General features: G+C 41.3%; 1 protein-coding gene across 1 annotated transcript in view; it reads left to right on the top strand.

Moving 5' to 3' along the window:
- Window positions 1–20,806, top strand: part of Lgr5 (leucine rich repeat containing G protein-coupled receptor 5) — a 132,544-nt gene that overhangs the window by 53,605 nt on the left and 58,133 nt on the right. Inside the window, exon 2 of the mRNA XM_021173502.2 lies at window positions 11,457–11,528. Coding sequence (XP_021029161.1) covers window positions 11,457–11,528 — 72 coding nt within the window. The remainder of the gene's footprint in view (window positions 1–11,456; window positions 11,529–20,806) is intronic.

Raw genomic sequence — 20,806 nt, 5'->3', positions numbered from 1 at the left:
AGAAGAAGAAGAAGAAGAAGAAGAAGAAGAAGAAGAAGAAGGAAGAGGAGGAGGAAGAGGAGGAAGAAGAAGAAGAGGCTGCTATGAGCACATGGAGAGAGAGGAGGGAGGGAAGTGGGGAGAGAGAAAGTAAGTTAGGAGCAAGAGCAAGAGAGCAAGAAATCAAGGAGGGGACAAGCAGCCCCTTTTACAGTGAGTCAGGTATACCTAATGGTTGCCAGGTAACTGTGGGGCAGAGCCTAGACTAAATGACAACACTGTTCAGTGAAAGACCTTGTCTCAAGAGAAAACACACGCTCTCAACCCCTGTCCTCCACATGTGTGTGCATAGACACGTGCATGCACATACCCACTCATCAACCACAGGATGAAAGAGAGGGAAAAGATAGTGGTCGAAGAGTGCTCACTAACATTAAAAACTCCAGAGAACATCAGCAGTTACACAACAGGCAGGAGAAATTTCCACAATCGAGCCCACAGACATGTGGGGAAAATATTGAGAGAATGTCAACTTCAAAACCAACGGAGCTACTTCAAAACCAACGGAGCTTCTGTGAAGGGCATACATAGCACAAGAGTGCCAACAGGCGGCAGGCTCATGAAATTTAGCGTGGAGGTGAGCAGTCCTTGGCAAGAACAGTATCACTCCATGTGTGGGAGGGATGGGTACCTTCATCCTGTGGACCGAGATGAACTGAGAGATGCAGACTGCATAAAACTAACCAGAAACCATTCAAACCAGAGAGGATGACAACAGATTAAGAAACCACATTTTCCTTACGTTTTAAGAGTTGTCAAGACCTGCCCATGCTCAGGTATTGAACCGGAAGATGCTGCTAACACAGAAAACTGAACTGTTCATGGAGGGTCTTAGTTCTAACTGCTATACTGATTTAGGATAGACTTGGCAGGTCCATCAACAAACGTTTATTTCTGCCAACTCGAGAGGATAGAAAATTCAAGATCCAGGACTTGGTGAGCCAGATTTCCTCAGTTCTCACATGGCCGTTGTGTCCTCGAGAAGACAACAACAGAGACACCTCCCCCTCCCCCCCCCAAATATGTACTTATCAGGACATCAACTCCATAAGGAGGACACCATCTTCATGCCCTGATTAATCCCAAAATGTTCCAGCAATAAATATTATCCTTGAGGATTAGGAGTTCAACAGATCGAGGATAGGTGTACAAACATCACATTTATAGCAGAGAGTAATGTGCCATTCACTGTAGACTGCACACTGATGTATAGCAGAGAGTAGTGTGCCATTCACTGTAGACTGCACACTGATGTATAGAAGACCCTTAAGGAAGGTTAAGCAAGGAAGGAAGTTTGGCTGTGGTAAGCAGGAGACTAAGAGAATTAGAATTTGGACTGTTTCATCTTTGGTGGTCCAAAGAATTCTAGTTATTTCCATGAAGTAAAGGGGAAGGCATCCCCAGGGCATGATGAGATAGGCTGCTTGATTAAGAGGTGCACAGTAACTCGTGAAGTAGGGAACAGTTCCCAGAGGAAGGGGTTGGGCAATAACAGAAAAACAGGATTGTGTAGCACAGTTGGAAATACACGAAGACCTGGAATTTATAGACATTGTTCTGTACATTGTGAGTTTCCCTTTCCTAGTAGCACTCGGTACCCTGGAGTTGTCACAGAAAAAAAAAAACAAATTCTGATCCGTTTTCCAGGGCTGGGGTCTTGCCAGGAGATGAAAGCAAAGGAGGGTTATGGAATTCGGGGCATCCATTACACAGTGGCCCAGCTGATCTGAGCCAAGCTGTTCAGCAGGAGCACGGAATTGCCCCCTCAAGCCTCCAAAGACTAGCTGCAAACTTGGAAAGACAAGAGTCTGTGCCCCAGACATAGGAGCGTGTTGAACGGTGTCATGGGTGAAGAAAGACAGTACAGAAGAGAACTCATTAAGACATGGAGAGAGCATATGTTAAACCAAGTCTCAGGAGGCTGAGATATTTAAACAATGGTTTTCTCAAAGCGTTCAGGAGCCAGCAGAAGCTCTGAAACACGGCCATCAGAGCCATCCCACGCATCCTATTTTGTTGGTGATACAGGCTGGGTCCTGCACAGAGACGACTCCTCAGGCCCTCAACTCTGGGCCAAACCACGTTTGCCAAGCCATTCATTCTCCTCTACAACTGCTACAGGGGAAGATCTCTTTTTTTTTTTTAAGTTAGCATACAAAGTAGCACATTCATTCCGGCACTTTCACACGTGAATACTATTTTGTGCTGTTCCTATGGATCCCCGCTTTCCCCTCCCCTTTCCACTCCTCTCCCCAGCCTCTCCTCTGTAACTTCCTCTTGCTGACCGCCTACATCGCCCAGCATCGTCTTTCACGCGCCATGTATTCCACCACCCACACACACCGTAAGATCACTTCCTCCCTCTCATCATGGTCTTTGTACTTCCATGGCCTATGCGCGCGCATGTATACACACACACACATTACACGCTTACACACACACATATATGCATATTTGTAAACTTAAATCCAGGGCATGGGCTGGTGAGATGGCTCAGCAGGTAAGAGCTCCATCTGCTCTTCTGAAGGTTCTGAGTTCAAATCCCAGCAACCACGTGGTGGTTCACAACCATCGGTAATGAGATCTGACGCCTTCTTCTGGCGCATCTAAAGACAGCTACAGTGTACTTATGTATAATAATAAATAAATCTTTGGGTCCAGAGCGAGCAGGGCCAACTGGAGCGAATAGGAATGACCAGAGCGAGCAGAGGTCCTAAAAATTCATTTCCCAACAATCACATGAAGGCTCACAACCATCTATACAGAACAGTGTACTCATATACATAAAATAAAATAAATAGATCTTTCAAAAAAAAATTCCAGAGCACATAGGAGAGAAAACTTGTGAATGTTTTTTTCCTAAGTGGTTTATTTTGCTGAATGTAATGATTTCCGGAGTCACTTTCCTACAAATGCCCTGATTTCACATTTCACTTTTTCTCGATGGCTAAGTAAAATTCCATTGTGTATCAGTACTGCGTTTCCTTAATTCACTCATCTGATGGGCATCTAAGCTAATTCCATTCCTTACTGCAAACAGTGCAGCAGATCTTCAGGGATCTTAGTGGTTTGTTGATCTGAAGTCCTGCGGATGTAAATGTGGAAGTGGGAGTGCTGGCTGGGTCTTACGGTGAAGAACTTAAGAAGAACATCCATCTATAGAGTCGGAACCTGTTAACACTGCTACCCACAATACATAAGGGTCCCCATTCTTCACCTCAGCATTCACATCAGGTGAGGTAGAATTGTAAGTCAGTTTCTCAGCAGACTATCTCGTATTTACAACATCGCACATGTAAGTAGTGTATCTTTAGTCAGTCCATCCCACCCCAGTTACCGTTCTCCCTTCAGCCAATCCAAAACAGAACCTTCTCCATGTGCCACACATTCTCTGCATTTTTTTTTCTTTTAAATAACTCCCTGAGTTCAGTCCATGCTGCCTGGTGGTACGTTGCTGATGCCGCAGGCTTGATCTTGTGCGCGTCTTATGCCAGTTAGCATAGCTGCAGTGAACTCGTGAGCACAGCGGCCATGTCATGTCCAGAGGATGGTACTTCTGAACACTCCTCCCTGTCCTCCAGCTCGTTTCCTTCTGTCTCCTGAGTTAACTCAGATTAAAACTGCTTCCCCTTGATAACTACAGATATTGAACACTTTTTCAAATATTCATTTCTTAATTGCATTTCTTCTTTTAGGGACTGTCTTGTCAGCTCATTTACCCACCCACCGGCACACTCAAAAAATAGTGGTGTTTTCATTATCACAGTTCTTTGTATATTTTAGACATTAACTTGCATTCGCCCTCCCTACACACACACACACACACACACACACACACACACACATATGACAAAGAAATTTTTCCCATTCTGTAAGTTGTCTCTTTAACTCTGTTGATTGTTTCTATCTCCGAACAAAAGCATTTGAATTTCGTGTAATCCCATGTCAATTTTTGATGTTAATTCCTGTGCTGCTAGCATTGTTTTTCAGAAAGTCCTTGCCTATGCCTACATTGTGAAGTGTTCCCTGTGTTTTCCTTTGTCAGTTTCAAAGCCCTGGGTCCTGCATGCAACCCTTGGAGGCATTCTGGATTGACTTTTAGGCGGGGTGAGAGATGGAACTCTAGTTCCATTCAGACAACAGTAAGGATCTAGATTTCCCGGCACAGTTTGCCAACAAGACTCTCTCTGTTTCACCTAATTCATACTTCTCACCTTAGTCAAAAATTAGAAGGCTCTCATTGGCTGAGCTTCTTTTGATGGGTGCTTTTGTGTTTGTTTGTTTGTTTGTTTGTTTGTTTGTTTTTTATTGTTTGACATTGCTATAAGTGTCATTTTTTTCTTTCCTTCTTGATAATGTCATTAGTGATGTATAAAAAAGGCTGCTGATTTTTGTTCGTTGGTTTTGTTATCTTGCTGCATTGTAAAAATGTTCATAACATATAAAAGATTTCTGGTAGAGTGGCTCAGGTCTTTTAAGAACAATATTATATTCTCTGCAAGTGAGGGTGTTTCGGCTTCTTTCTTTCCTACTTCTATTGCTTTTCTTTCTTTCTCTTGTTTTATTGTTCTAGACAAGATTTCAAACACGGTTGAATATGAGCAATGACTATGGGACCCTTGTCTCCAGTTTTGACTTTGGAGAAATGTTTCCAGTTTCTTCCCCTTTTAGGGTAACACTGGCTTTTGATACATAGACTTAATTGTACATAGACTTTATGCTCAGCTCTGTTCCCTTCCTCCTGCTTTCTTCGAGGCTCGTCAGGAAGAGGTGCTGAGCTTTGTGAAAGATCTTTTCTGCTGTGAAGTGATCACATGCTTTCAGTTCTCAGTCTATATGTGTGAATTGACTTATTTAGGTTTATATGGGTAAGCCAACTTTGCATCTCTGGAAGGAAACCAGTCTTGCCATACTGTGGGATCTTATTATGTTCCTGAAGACAATTTGCAAGGATTTTATTGTTATATTTTATATCCATATCCATTAAGAACAATTGATCTATAGTTTTATTTTATTACCTCCTTATCTGGTTTGGTGTCTAGAATGAGTTTCCTTCTGCATCTTATTTTTTTGGGACATCTGGAGAAGTAGTATACAACAGTGAACATAACTGATCCTGGGTATTTATGAGAACATTTTTTCCCTTAATTTCAAGTTGTTTTACTTTTTCTCCATTAATTTATTTATTCATTTTACATACCAATCACAGGCTCCCCTTTCTTCCCAGGCCCTCCCCATGACACACCCCATCCCATCCTCCTCTTCTACTCATGTAGGGGAGGACCCCCTGGATACCAATTCACCCTGATACATCAAGTCACTGCAGAACCAGGAACATCCTCTCCCACTGAGGCCAGACAATGCAGCCCAGTTAGGGGAATGAGATCTATATGCAGGCAACAGAGTCAAGAACCACTCCCTCTCTAGTTGTTGGGGATCCACATGAAGACCACGCTATATATCTGCTACATATGTGGGAGATGCTTGTTCTTTGATTGGTGGTTCATTCTCTGGGAGCCCCCAAGGGTCCAGGTTAATTGACTACGTTGGTCTTCCTATGGAGGTCCTATCTCCTTAGGGACTGCAATCCTCCCAACTCTTCCACAGGCTCCCAAAGCTCCATCCAATGCTTGGCTGTGGGTTTCTGCATCTGTTTCAGTAAGCCGCTGGGGTGGAGCCTCTCAAAGGATAGTTATGCTAGCCTCCTGTTTGCAAGCATAATAGAGTACCATTCTTAGTGTCAGGGATTGTTTCGTGCCCATGGGATGGGTCTCAAGTTCAACTGGTCATTGGTTGGCCTTTCCCTCAGTCTCTGCTCCATCATTGTCCCCACGTTTCTTGTAGGCAGGACAAATTTTGGGCTGAAGGTTTTGTGGGTGGGTTGATGTTCATATCCCTCCACTGCCTGGCCACCAGAGGAGGAGACCTATTCAGGTTCCATGTCCCCTCCTGCTAGGTGACTCAGCTAGAGTCATTCTTATAAACTCCTGGGAACCACCTCACACCACCCCAATCCACCCCTGCAGCTATTTCTATTCATCCTTCAGGCCCTTTCTCCCCAGCTCTCCCAACACCTGATTCACCACCTCCCCTCCCCATCCCCTCTCCCTCTTTGTCCCCTCCCTCCATCGGCCTCCCCTCTCAATCCCCTCTCCAATCCAGTTCTCTCCCTCCATCGGCCTCCAATGGCTATTTTATTTCCCTCTGAGTAACATTCAAGCTTCCTCATTTAGGCTGTGAGGACAATTTTTATAACTGCCTCAATTTCATTGACTGTATTGATCTATTTTAAATTATTTATATCTTTTTAATCCAACAAGTCATATGCATCTAGGAATTTATCCACTTTTTCTAGATTTTCCAGTCCTTTGAATGTTTTCAAAATATTCTCTAGTAGTCCTTTAGATTCCCCTGGAATTTTTAATGTCCACTCTAGTCATGTTGATGTATTGCTTTTCTGTCTTTCTTTTAGCTACTTTAGCTGAGAGTTAGTCACACTGGCTTATCTTTCCAAAGAACCAACATTTGGTTTGATTAATGGGATTGTTCTTTTGTTCCCCGCTTTATTAATCTTCATTCCAATCTTCTCACTACTTACATGTTTGGTTGTAGCTTGTTCTTATTTTTCTAAAACCTTAACTTGCATCATTAGATTATTTATCTGAGTGCTTGTTCTCTCTCTCTCTCTCTCTCTCTCTCTCTCTCTCTCTCTCTCTCTCTGTGTGTGTGCCTCTGTCTCTGTCCCTCTCTGTCTCTGTCTCTGTCTCTCTCTCTCTGATTTTTACATAAACAATAAAAATGCACTAAGAAGATATTACAATAACTATATATGCACCAAATATTGGGGTTCCCAGGATTGTTAGCAAACAGTAATGGATCTAAAGTTGTGATTGTTCTGATATTCTCTTTGAACTGTCTTAACTGATTCCAAAAATTCTGATAGGTTGTGATACTATTTTTTTTCTTTTTTGATCCCAAGAAGTTTTTCATTTTCTTCCTGACTTCTACACTGGCCTACTATCAGTCACAGATGGATTGTTCGGCCCCTATACATTTATGTAGTATTTACAATTTTACTTATTATTGTTCTCTAGTTTCATTTCAGGGTGATCTCCTAGAACATAATAAATTTTGTTTGCTCTTTAGATTTTAGGCTTACTTTGTGACTTAGAATATAGTCTATTTTCTATATGGTTCTATGGGCGACCAAGATAAATGGATACTCAGTTTCTGAAGCTAGAATAGTCTGTAGACATTTACTTGATCCGTTTGCTCTATGATGTAGTTTAAACCTGATGTTTCTATGTGAGTTTTAATTTGGATGACTTCTCTAGAGATGAGAGTAGGGAATTGAATTTACTTGCTAGTATTGTGCCAAAACTTTATGTTCATTAGTGTTTGTTTAATGAAATTGGCAGTCCAACATTTAGTGCACATGTAATTATAATGCTTTTGTTTGGTTGGTTGGTTGGTTGGTTTTGGTTTTTGGTTTTTGGTTTTTGGTTTTTGGTTTTTGAAGACAGGGTTTCTCTGTGTAGCCCTGGCTGTCCTGAAACTCACTTTGTAGACCAGGCTGGCCTCCAACTCAGAAATCCACCTGCCTCTGCCTCCCAAGAGCTGGGATTAAAGGCATACGCCATCACCTCCCGGCTCACTTCCTTCTTTAGATTTAGAAATTTTCTGAAATAATTCTAGTTTTTATAACTTAAGATACAGTCTATTTTAGAGATGGGTTTCTGGGCTTCTTAGAAGAATGTATATTTTTCACTTTGGGAACTATTATATAAACATCTGCTAGGTCTGTCAGACACCATTCACGAAGAGCTGCTGTGGGCAAGTGAGTGCCCTGGCGATGGGCCACCATCTTGCTCAGCTGTGATGGGTGTGCTCTGGTGAGGCACTGCCCCAGAGAGTTCATCCCAGGATCACTAATGATGTGCTTTCTCATGTCTGTCATTGCCACACTCCTCATTTATGTGTCTTGGTGTGAGTGGACACCGGGAGACACTCACTGCCTATAGCCTAGTGTGATTACTACCTAGGTGAAAGCCCACTGGGCAAATTTCCTGCAGATCAACATGAAGATAAATTTTCATGCATTAATGCTATTTAGATGAATTAATTATTGATTTATTAATGACTGGTGAATTATTTCCTGATTCGACTCAAATAATTTTAGGCAGAAAGTTTATAGAGATGGTTTTGGTTGTTTTATCAGAAAGATATAATAAAGTTAGAATAGAGAATAGAATGTGACCCCTCCTCATAGAATAGTAAGCAAAGGCTGCATAAAAAGAGGTTCCATAAATTGCACTAAAATGAAAAATAGGCTTGGAACAAATTTGTGATCAAGAAAAAAACATTCATTCTAGGTCAAGTCCAAGAGTGAAGCCACAGGTGTACACAATATGATAAAGCAAGGTCAGGTGAAACTGTTGCTTTGAACTTACAATGAGCTTATAGAATGAAACTCTGCTTTAAACTTATTATCAACATCCTTCTGTAACTCCCCTTTTATGTAATATTTCACCTATGAGATAATTTTTTCTTAGAGAACTTTTTGTTTAAAAAGCTGAAAGCAAAAATAAAATTTTGGTATAGCCCTTTTCTGTGTTGCCCATTGTGTGTGTGTGTGTGTGTGTGTGTGTGTGTGTGTGTGTGTGTGTACGAGAGACTTTCTTTACTTTTCTCTCTGGCTCCCAAAGAGTTAATGAACTCTGAGTCTTTCCCCTGGCCAGAGAAAGCCTCACCCCACCCTGAGTCAAAGAGAAAATAGCCCAAGTAACTAAGTTTCTGAAGCTGTCAGCTTCTAGTCAGAGAGAGAGAGAGAGAGAGAGAGAGAGAGAGAGAGAGAGAGAGAGAGAGAGAGAGAGAGACCATCAGCCTCTAGCACCCAGAATAGTATGAGAGGGTTAAAGGCCAGAGGTCATCAGCTTTTGGCCTTTGGCCTTTGTCCAATGCTGTGTCCCACCTCAGTACATGACCCTGTCAGTTCAAGACCCCTGGAATAGATCCATTTGATCTATTATTATCTATTTACTACATATCTATTATATATCTACTATATTGTGGTACAGTTCTTTTTATTAGATATTTTCTTTATTTACATTTCAAATGTTATCCCCTTTCCTGGTTTCCCCTCTGAAAACTCCTTCCCCTTTTCCCTTCCCCCTCCCCCTGCTCACCAACCCACCCACTCCCACTTCCTGGCCCTGGCATTCCCCTACACTGGGTCATAGAGTTGTCACAGGACCAAGGGCCTCTCTCCTACCATTGATGACCAACTAGGCCATCCTCTGATACATATATAGCTGGAGCCATGAGTCCCATCATGTGTACTCTTTGGTTGGTGGTTTAGTCCTTGGGAGCTCTGGGGTTACTGGTTAGTTCATATTATTGTTCCTCCTATGGGGCTGCAAACCCCTTCAACTCCTTGGGTCCTTTCTCTAACTTCTTCATTAGGGACCCTGTGCTCTGTCCAATGGATGGCTGTGAGCATCCACTTCTGTATTTGTCAGGCACTGACAGAGCCTCTCAGGAGTCAGCTATATCAAGCTCCCATCAGCTACCACTTGTTAGCATCCACAATAGTACACAGTCACAGTGATGTATCTAGAAACCACATTAATCTGTTTAACACATTGCTAATTGGTAAGCACTCATATAAAAAAAATAAAATAAAATTGTCATTAATGTTTACTATCTAGACGATCTCAGGAAAATCCAAATTTTAAAAAATACAGACATGTTTTACTCTATATTTTTGTCTCTGTTTAGCTTTAAGGTGAGAATAAAGCATGTATCTGACTATACTGTTATACACTAGTAGATGTCAAAATTAATCGTAGTTTTAAGATTATCATACTCAAGTATCTAGCAAAACATTGTTTCCTTTGAATGTATTTGTTAATTTTTTGCATGTATAGGTGTATGTGCAGTGTATGCATGTGTGTATGCATATTTACATGTGGCGGGGATTCATGTGTATGTGTGTGTGTGTGCACAAGCAAATGTATATACGTATGTGCACGTGTGTGCTCATGCATATGGAGGCCTAAGGGATGATATTGGGTATCCACCCCAATCACTCCTCACTCTGCTGAGGCAGGGTCTGTTGGCCAACTGTGAGATCACCGATTCTAGCTAGCCAGCTTGCCCCAAGTATCCATTGTCTCTCTACCCCCAGACGGCTGGGGTTAGAAGTAGCTGCCATACCTTCCTGGCTTCAACGTGGGTGCTGGGGACCTGAAGTCTTGTCCTCATGCTTGCAAGACAAATGCCATATTCCACTGAGTGGTCTCCCCAGCTTCATGTTGGTCAACGTTAAAATAGCTCTTCATTTCCATAGCGTCACCGAGTTAGCGTTAACATTTGTCAAAACAACTGCACAATCAACAATCTACTCGGCTGAGGTGTTGCCGTGGGTGTGCGCACTTTCACAAAGAAACCCAGCGTCTTAAGATGAGCTTTAAGTATGAAATGCAGACCTGATGTTACCACGGCGTTCATTCTCAGGATGAGGCAGCAGTCCACTTTCTCCCCAAACCTGCAGCAACTATAATGAATTCTGAGCTAGTCTTGTTCAGGTCTGCCTAGCTGTCAGTCTCTGGACTTCTGAGATACAGATAGGAAAGCCATAGATGCTATACAACACATGAGAAAATGGTAAGGAGATAGAGAAAGAAAAAAAAAAACAACAACAACAATAAAATCTAATTACACGGACTTTCACTTAAAACAAAAATTGATTGAGTTCTGCCCAGAGTGGTTTGTTGTTTCCTGTGCCAGGAACTACTGTGCAGGCCCAGCAGGAAGTGTGCTGCAGAACAGGATCGCCTTACACCCTCCTTTTATGGTTCATTTCACTTATTTAATGCAATCTGAGAAGCTGCAAAAGGAGCAAGTCTAAAGAGGGAAAGGGCTTTTTGTCTTGTTTTGTTTCAAGTTTCTTTGGATCAAAACATTTGTTTTTACAAGGTGCTTAAACCCTCCCCCTCTTCCCCCGGAAGAACGGGGGGGGGGGGGGGGTTCTAGAGTTGCCAGGTGAAGACATCTCTCTTTGTCTCTTTGAAAGCAAGACACAAAGTCCGGTTTCATCTGCTTCCTTCTCAGCCCTACTCAACATCACTCTAAACCTGAAGAATTATGACCATGCCCATGAATGGTCTAAGCCATCTTGCATGCCATGCAAGTTCCTCATAGAATGTTTAATCCGAGAAAGAGCCCCCGACCTTAGCGGGTTATATATCTGGGATGGAAAATCACCATTCATTTGTCAAGGGGGGGCGGGGGGGGGATGGGTTCGTTTTACTGTCTTGCTTGGAAAAATGTGTGAGGCAAACAGCTGGATTTCCTTGCAGTGTGGTATATCCCGCTCCTCACGTGCTGTCTGTCTGTCTGTCTTCCCTCCCCTCCAGGGACCTCAGTATGAACAACATCAGTCAGCTACCCACCAGTCTCCTACATCACCTCCGCTTCCTAGAAGAGTTGTAAGTATCGCTGCTGTCTGGGTGTTTCCAGTCAATGCTGAGCACATTCCTGCATTTGTCTCTCATACTTGCTATGGGAATCAGATAAAACAAATCAGGGAAGCTGTCGGCACCAACAACTCTGGCACATGAGGAAACACTTAAGTGGTGGGGGGGCCAGGGGAAGACTAGCTCAGGATTCTGGAAATCAACTTATAAAAGAGTTTACCATGAGGCTACAACTTTCTAAGGTGAGACTGAGCCAAGCAAATTAAAATTTTAAAGCAAAGGCTGTTTAAAAGAGCTGGATGACTTTCTGGAAACAGTTAAACAGCGGGGCATTAAAAGTTTGAATACTGGTTCATGTTTATTAAAATAGCAAGTAAAGCTCTAATGAAAACCAAAACCTGCCGCTCCATTCAGCCTGGGACTGGGAGGACCGAGGCCATGTTGCCTAGCACCAACACTCCTTGTCCTAATCACTTTTAATTACTATTTCCCTCCTTTTAAATGTAGCTTCCCTCGAGGCTTCAATGGAGAAAAACATGAGATCCAGAGGACTTAATGGGTTCTTCTAAACTCACTCTTAAAAAAAAAAAAATTTAAAGGAGAAAGATAAAATTAGTTAATGATGCACAGAGGAAACCTGATTGAGTCTAGTGATCACGTTCCAGAAGATGAAAAAGAACTGGATAAACCAAAACTCTGCATTGGCAAAGTCATTTGATCCTCAGACCCTGTTGAGTGATCGAAGCTCCACACCATCATGGTCCCTGGGAAAGAGGCTTGGCACCATCAGTTGGGTAAATCCTCTGACGGTTGATTAAAGGGATTGTGTCGGCAATGACCTCTTTGGAAAATGCGTCCCTTTTAAACCCTAAACTCAGGGTCCAATTTGAGGAGTAATTTAAATCTTTGGTGCACCACATGATCCACCATGGGAGGTGGGGTGTTCCATCGTAACCAAACTGTGCGTCAGGGATCATCTCCTCAAGAGGGTAATATTCCCAAATTCTCCATGCTAGCCCTTTATCCTTTCCTTTGTCATGGTGTTATTGCTTAAAGAGCATTATTGTTCTTATTCCTAGAAAGAGTATAACCAATTGGTTATCACGTGGTATGGTGGGGAATCAGGATAGTAATTTATATAGCAAGGGTTGTTTTTTTTTTTATCATTTAGAGAATATATTCAGTCTATATCTAGACTTCTCTCTCTTCCTCTGTACACTCTATCACGTTCACTTACATGGCTACAACTTAGCCTTCAAAAAAGCTAGGAGTATATCTGCCTTAGTCATGGGCTGTGCATAATAAATCATAAAGTTCTGAAAAATAGCAAGTGAAATACTTCAGAGGAGCTTCACACACAGTGTGTGTGTGTGTGTGTGTGTGTGTACATGTATGTATGTGTGTGTACATGTATGTATGTGTGTGTACATGTGTGTGTGTGTACATGTATATATGTAGTGGTTGCTTTGAGTAAATTTCAAACATCAGGCCTGCTGGCTTAACTGCAACTCTCTTGTTCTCATTGCCCTGCCCAATTAAAATGCAAAATTTAGCTCTCTGCACCATCGTATTACTAAGATAAAAAACTATGTACCCTTTCCTCTTTTCTTTTTAAATATCACAAGGCACAATGCTTCCTTTCTTCCCCAACACATACTTCAACTTTAGACCACAAACTGAATCAATAAATAATTCACTTCCCCCAAGGACTTTTCGGCGTCTCCGCCCCTCCACTAGTGACTTAGCCCATTCAAAATAACTCCTCTGTCTTCTTGAAGTAAATGTTAATTCTGTCTCAAGGGCAGTTTGTCAAGAGATAATTGAGAGGGGGAAGCAGACTAAGGGGGCAGGGAGGGGGGGGTGAGAACACCATTCTAAAATGCGGCTTTAATGAACAATCTCATATTTATCTCTCTGGAAGCTCTATCCAATACCTTGGTCATAGAACCAGAGAATTCCAGAATTAAAGGTCACTCTTTAAAAACGATCCCATTCTCTTTGTCTGCTCTGGAATTTGATCTGCTGAGCTGACTGAATTGCTGGATTTAAGGTTAAGACTGAGACCCATGAGATGGCTCAGGAGAGAAAGGCGTTGTTGGCCACCAATCCATCACCAGACCCCAAGTGGTGGAAGGAGAGAAACAACGCCTCTAAACTTTCCTCTGAGTGCTCTATACAAACATGTGAGCACACACACACACACACAGGCACACATAGGGTGTAGCATACACAGATGGGTGGGGAGGTTGGAAGGATGTGGGAGGAGTTGGGGGAGGGTAAACCATGATCAGCATATATTGCATGAAACAAATGTCATTCAAATTTTTAAACTAAGAAAAAAAAACATAAATAAAAGAAGCAACAAAGACCAGAGAGAAAGCTGAGAGGTTAAGTATATATTTCATTGTTGCAGAGGACCCGAGTTTGGCTCCCAGCACTCAACATCAGTATCCGTGTATAAATCCCGCTCCAGGAGGCCCATTTCCTTCCTGTGACCTCCACAGCCACCTACACTCACAAGTATACACAGATGTGTAGCTGAAATAAAATAAAACATTTTTAACAATAAAAAGAAAAAAGAATATAACAACAAATGCTGGTGGGGATGGATACAGAAGGAAATCCTTATAGACTGATAATGGGAAGGTAAACTGGTCCTGGCTTTATGAAAATCAATTCAGAGATTTCTCAAAAAAAAAAAAAAAAAAACTAAACTAGATTTGCTGTGTGACCCAACTCTACCACTCTAGGGTATTTATCCACAGACTCTAAGTCAACATAACACAAGCATACTTGCACATCAGTGGGGTTTGCAGCATTGTTCAGTTTTTATATAACAGAGCCAATGCAGGGCCCAACAACAGAGAGAGCTGGACAAGGAAAACATGGAAAATAGAAACAATGGAATGTTTGTCAGCCACCAAGAGATGAAGTTATGTCAACCGCAAGAAAATGGATACAGCTGGAGATAATCATATTAAGCCAATTAAGCCAGTCACAGAGAGACAAATACATTCTCTCATTTTTGTGGTCCTAGATTTTATATAGTCACATATAAACACATATAACTACATCACATATACATATACACATATACACAAATACACATATATACACATATACATATATACACATATGCATATGTGTGTCTCTGTGTGTATGTATGTATATTATATATATATTACAATTATAATATATATTATATTATATAGTATGTTTATATAAAACAACAGCAGAAGTGAAATTGTCCACAGAAAGAAAGGAGATAAACAAGAATAAAAGGAATAAACAAGGAGGAATCACATATATGCTCAACATAAAATGTGTGCCTTTGTGAAAATAAAACAATAAATTAGTTAAAAATTAAAAATAATAGTCTTAAAGCAAAAATAATAGCTTCCTTTCTTCTGGTCAATGTGGTTGTTATACATTACACCACTACATCATCTTACCTCATAAAGATAGAAAGAACCAATCCTGTTTAGCAGACAGGGAAACTGAGGCTGAGAGAGAATAAGAGAGACTTGAGTAACAACGTTGGATGGCGTCAGAGCTAAGAGCTTGGCTGGGGTCCCAGCTAAGCCATGAAGTGACTTTCAGATCTGTGCTTGAAAGGAAGAGAGAGAATGAGAAGCTACACGTGGCTCTCCTGGACCTCTCACTGCAGGTACCAGGTACAGGACGCTTCCCAATCAGACACCTTTGACTCAGGAAGGAAGGAAACGGAGATGCGTGGTGGTTGATGTGCATCTGGGTGCCCTTGCCTGTGTGTGGGAGAAGGAGAAAGCATGAGCTGGAAGGCAAGAGCCACAGAGCCAGGGGAGGAAGCATAGACTCAGATGCTAATCCCATAGCCTCGTTCCTGAGAATCATCAGCACAGTCTCAAAGCGTAAAGTCTGGCATGGTTCAGCAGGCCCAAAACGTTTGTTAATAATATTTTTATGTATAAAAATATGTACTTAACACCGCCGTTTATATAGTATTCTCCTTGAGCAAACAAATTGCCATCCATGCTGGCGGACCCAGGTGTTTAGAAATCCGTACATGTGTGACATTGTGACGTTGAAGGCGCTATTGACAAGGTAGTAGCCTCCCCCTCAGCTTACCCAACCAAATGTTGTCTCCTTATAGCCAAGTAGATTGCTGTATATAGTATCAACAATAAAATCCCATCACAACAGTCTTTAAAAATCACTGTTAATGAACACAAATCACCATCCTTTCCTCTGACAACCCAGTACATCATTTCCCTAGTTTACTTCATCTGTTATAAACTTCATGTGAAATATATATGCATATACATCATATGCATATACATCATCTACATATACATCATATACATTTACATCATATATATCATAAACATATATACATCATATACATATACATCATATGCCATAAATATACATATACATCATATGTATATACATCATATGCATATACATCATATATCATAAATATATACATCATATATATCATATACATATACATCATATATCATAAATATATATACATCATATACATATACATCACATATGTCATAAATATACATATATATCATATGCATATACACCATATGCATATACATCATATACATTTACATCATATGTGTCATAAATATATATACATCATATACATATACATCTATTTCATAGTGCTATAGACAGCAATGTAGACAGCTGTGGCTCACAGTTTACCCATCATTTAAGCTTAACAAAGGTATCTTAGTTGAAAATATAGTAAGGACACAATTGTAAGGATATTCAAGGAGTTAATTATTTTAAGTGTGTCTCTGGGTAACATGTCTCCCTGCAACAAATACTTCAGAAAAAAAAAATGCTATCATGGAAAATGATCTTCCTCTCTTGTTCTTGGCATCCAGGGATAGTGAGGCTGTTCCAAGCTTTGGCATATTTGTTTCTTTGTTTGTTAATCTATTCTAGTGACCGGGTATGCACAGGCCAATCAAAGAGGCAAAGAAAGGGAGAGCCTTTTTCTTAATGTATAGTCTATTTCCCTGAGAGAGGCACACAGCACACACATCCAGAATCCCAGGGCACCCTGGTCTGCATGTGCCAGTTACTGGCATTGAACCTCACTGGGCCTTGGGTGATCAGTAGTGAAAGCCACCCCACCTGTCCTCTGGGATATTTCTGAGAACCAGATGTCAGGATTGAAAGGATTTGGGCAACCCTCAACTTACATTTTGAGTTGTCGTGAAACGCAAACACCTTTAAAGTTCTGCCTTTCCAGTTTCATAAGCCTGATTTTGCAGGAACCCCAGGAACGTGGGATCAGTGGAGGAAAAGCCGGTTGCTGCTGTAATAGAGAAAGTCAAGGATGCCAGATAGCTCTTTACCAAATTTTGACATCTTGAACAATCGCTGCGTTTGTCACCAACATTTTTTTTCTTCCAGCTCCCCTCGCTCTGTTAAGGACTTCATGTTCTTCTTTTGTGGGCAAACAAAAGATTCTGCATTTGGCCTTCCAAGTGTGGCTCAGAGTTCAGGAGCTAATGGCAGATGGTGTCTGTTGCTGGCATCTACAAGTTAGAGTAAACTTAGATTGGAATTCTGATTAGAGCAGGCAGTTGTTTCCATTTTAAATATTCCCAAGCCTTCATTTCCAGCTTGCATCTTAAAATCGTCCCAGATTTTAGTGCTATTGGAATCAAATTGTCGACTCACAAAGAAACATGAGAGGCTCTAGGGAGGTCCGCTTTTAAGTTACCATTGTTCCCTGGAACGATTTGCTCGTATTATGGTTGGCTTTGAAGAACCTCTACATAAATAGTAGATATCTATCATTACCAATGAAATTTGGAATAAGAGATACCACCAAACATTCTGAAGCCTAATCCGTGCTTGCTATTTTTACTCCCTCGCCACATGACTGAAAACGGTGAGAACCACCATCCTGCGTGTCTTTTGAGATTTTTCTTCAAGGAAGAACCGTAGTAGACTATAGCACACGTTACTTTTTGCTTGTCAAGTGAAAATACTGTCATACCTATGAACCATCTTCATGCCCTTAGGTCTTAGCATGTCTTGAGTCTCTTATTTACACAGAGCTGACAATTGTTTTCCAATTCGACCAGCTAGAACTTTCCAGTATGATTTCGTACCAATGATTTTGGTTCTCTTCCAAATAAAAAACCCACCTAGCTAGATATACACCCTTAGGTATCTTTTATTGTGTGTACCTTGTTGCTAATTAGAACACGTTTTAAAGGGTTTTTTTAATTTGTCTCCTCTGTATCTCTGTAATGTGCCTTCATCCCTAACTTCTATGAAATATAAATGCCCACCCGATTTCTCCACTTAATTTTCTCATTTTTTTCTTAGTGCTTCTTACGTCCACCACTCAACATGTGGAGAGGACTTGGGTTTGGTTGCCAGCACCCACATGAGGAACTCCCACATTTAACTCCAGTTCCAGTTGATCTGGCACCTTCTTATGGCCCCCATGGGCTCTGCATACACATGGTGCCCTTAGATATATGCAGACAAAGCACACATACATAAAGAATAAAAATACATGGGAAGAGAAATCTCATAGGATTCCCACCTCTAGGAAAAGCACTGGAGGCAACTAAAGAATACTGAGAACAGGAGGGTCATCAACAAGGATGAGCCCTTAATTGTCATCCAATACCAAGTGGCCATCCCTGAAATCGTACGCACATGAGCCACACTGAACTCAACAGGGATGTATACATCTCTGTGAATCCATACATAATAATGGCAACTTAGAAAAAGAGGCTGTCTTAGTCAGGGTTTCCATTCCTGCACACACATCAGGACCAAGATGCAAGCTGGGGAGGGAAGGGTTTATTCAACTTAGACTTACACATTGCTGTTCATCACCAAAGGAAGTCAGGACTGGAACTCAAGCAGGTCAGGAAGCAGGAGCTGATGCAGAGGCCATGGAGGGATGTTCCTTACTGGCTTGCTTCCCCTGGCTTGCTCAGCCTGCTCTCTTATAGAATCCAAGACTACCAGCCCAGAGGTGACACCACCCACAAGGGGCCTTTCCCCCTTGATCACTAGTTGAGAAAATGCCCCACAGCTGGATCTCATGGAGGCATTTCCCCAACTGAAGCTCCTTTCTCTGTGATAACCCCAGCTTGTGTCAAGTTGACGCATAAAACCAGCCAGTACAACTGGCATTATCTAAACATCTAAACGTGGCCCACTTGACCACCCGGGAAAGGAGAAAAATTATGTCTTTTGTCTAATTATAATAATTAAATAGCTCTAGAAGTGCCTAACATTTATGAATTGCTTAGTTACCAAAAAAAAAAAAAGAGGTAGCTACTATTTATACGTCCACAGTACAACATCTTACTGAAAGGACTTCAGATTTCTGAATTTCAATCTTGTTTGTAATACAAAGGGAGTCTTCTTTGATTTTTCTAATCTGACTACATAAAAGCTAACCATTTTGGGATCATCATGCCAAACATGAAATAATTAGAGTCAGTTATATTTAGAAACATGATCAATAATCTTGATTGATTGATTGATTGAAGGATTGATTGGCTGATAATGAATATCTTTGAGCTCCCTGTTCTGGGCAGGCAATAATCAGACCACACATCAAAGGGCAGAAAATGAAGCGTCACGGGCAGTACTGTGTCGAATGTAGCTGTGGATTGAGGTCACTAAGGCAGATCTCACAGAGGAGTTAAAACAGAGCTTTATTAGACTATGGCTTAAAAACCACGGATCTTTATGCTCATTAAAGATCTCCTAGTTGTTCTGGAAGAATTTACTCAGCTCACAGATTTTAGGCTTCAACAATTATTAGCCTGTGAACCCTGAAATCTGAATATTCCTCATCCTACCTAATACTGAAAGTGAATGCACAGTTCATGAACACGCGGTCCTTAAACAGTTTTTGGTTGACTTTGGCTAACTGAGCTGAGGGAAGTGATGGACTGGCTGTCACAGCTTTTAAGCATCAGGATGTATTAAGGCATACTAGAAAAGGCATGCAATTCTTTCCTGGTGAGAGAATCAGTTGAGACGGTATTGGCATCCTTTCAAGTAAGATAACTGAGTTGCCTGCAGCAAACGTGACCAAAGATACTCTCAGAAGCACCTGCAGAAATTTCACTCTTAAATGATACTTTGACAGTAATTATTCAGATAAATTATAACCTGGAAGAATACAAATAAAAGCAGAAGCAGTAGAGAACCACTATCTTCAGTAGAGACGAAATCAGAAAGAAGGAAATGGCCCCATTATACTGGCAATAGTTACACATCACCCAGATCTTCAGGATGGGAAAACTGCTCAACCCTGACGTCAGCACTCTTCAAATTTCTAGAGCAAAGTGGCATTTATTCATAAGATTGTGTGCCCTCTAGGTCTCATAGGCTTTTAAAAGTTGGAAAATTATTTTCTGTGACCTGGCAAAACTTTTCTTGGTCTTCCTATTAAATCACAAGAATTGTCATATTACTGGTACATTCCCCTTTGATTGCTTGAGTGGCTCCTCTGGTGTACAGCTCCCATGTCCCACACGGGTCTACATCAAAAGTTCCAGGCCAGGCAGGGCTACCAACAGGACTCTCACTGAAGAATACCACTTCCTTTTCCTTTTTTGCCCCTTAGTTAGGGACATGAAGACAAAGAAGCAAAGTGATTTTCAAAGAAAAAAGAAATGTTTTCACAGCAAGTTAATGTGAAGAAAAATAACCAAAAAGGGAAAGGAAAAAAAAACTGACTAAATTAGAAGTCGTGAAGTTCACAGAAGAGCCAGGCAGCCATGTTCCTTGCTCAGATCTAAAAGCACTGTGTAGTTCATGGGCCTATCCCTAGCAGTGGCTCCAGGCCTTTCCAGAGAGACTCAAACAGAGAACACAGTCCAATGCCCCATCCACCCTCAGAACCCAGCCCATAGGATATTCAGAACATTCGCTGTCTTTCAAGGGCAAAGTAGGGGGCAGAAAAAATCAGACTTCCCTTTTATAAAATAAAGCAATGACCAGAAAAAAAAAAAAAACACAAGAGTTCATATCACTTTAAAATTTCAACTTACTTTAGAGATTCAGTGATATTTATACACTCTGAAAGATGTTTTAGATTATTATTACAATAGCAAATGTTTGGGGGAGGAGGGTGCACCAATAATCTTTTGCAATGTAATGTTCTTTTTTTCTTTCCGTGGAAGTTATATAAAGAAAGCAAGCCGGGCATGGTGGCGCACGCCTTTAATCCCAGCACTTGGGAGGCAGAGGCAGGCGGATTTCTGAGTTTGAGGCCAGCCTGGTCTACAAAGTGA

This window comes from Mus caroli, chromosome 10 (genome assembly GCF_900094665.2).
Source record: "Mus caroli chromosome 10, CAROLI_EIJ_v1.1, whole genome shotgun sequence".
Classification (NCBI taxonomy): Eukaryota; Metazoa; Chordata; class Mammalia; order Rodentia; family Muridae; genus Mus; species Mus caroli.
This window is presented reverse-complemented; position numbering and strand designations above follow the sequence as displayed.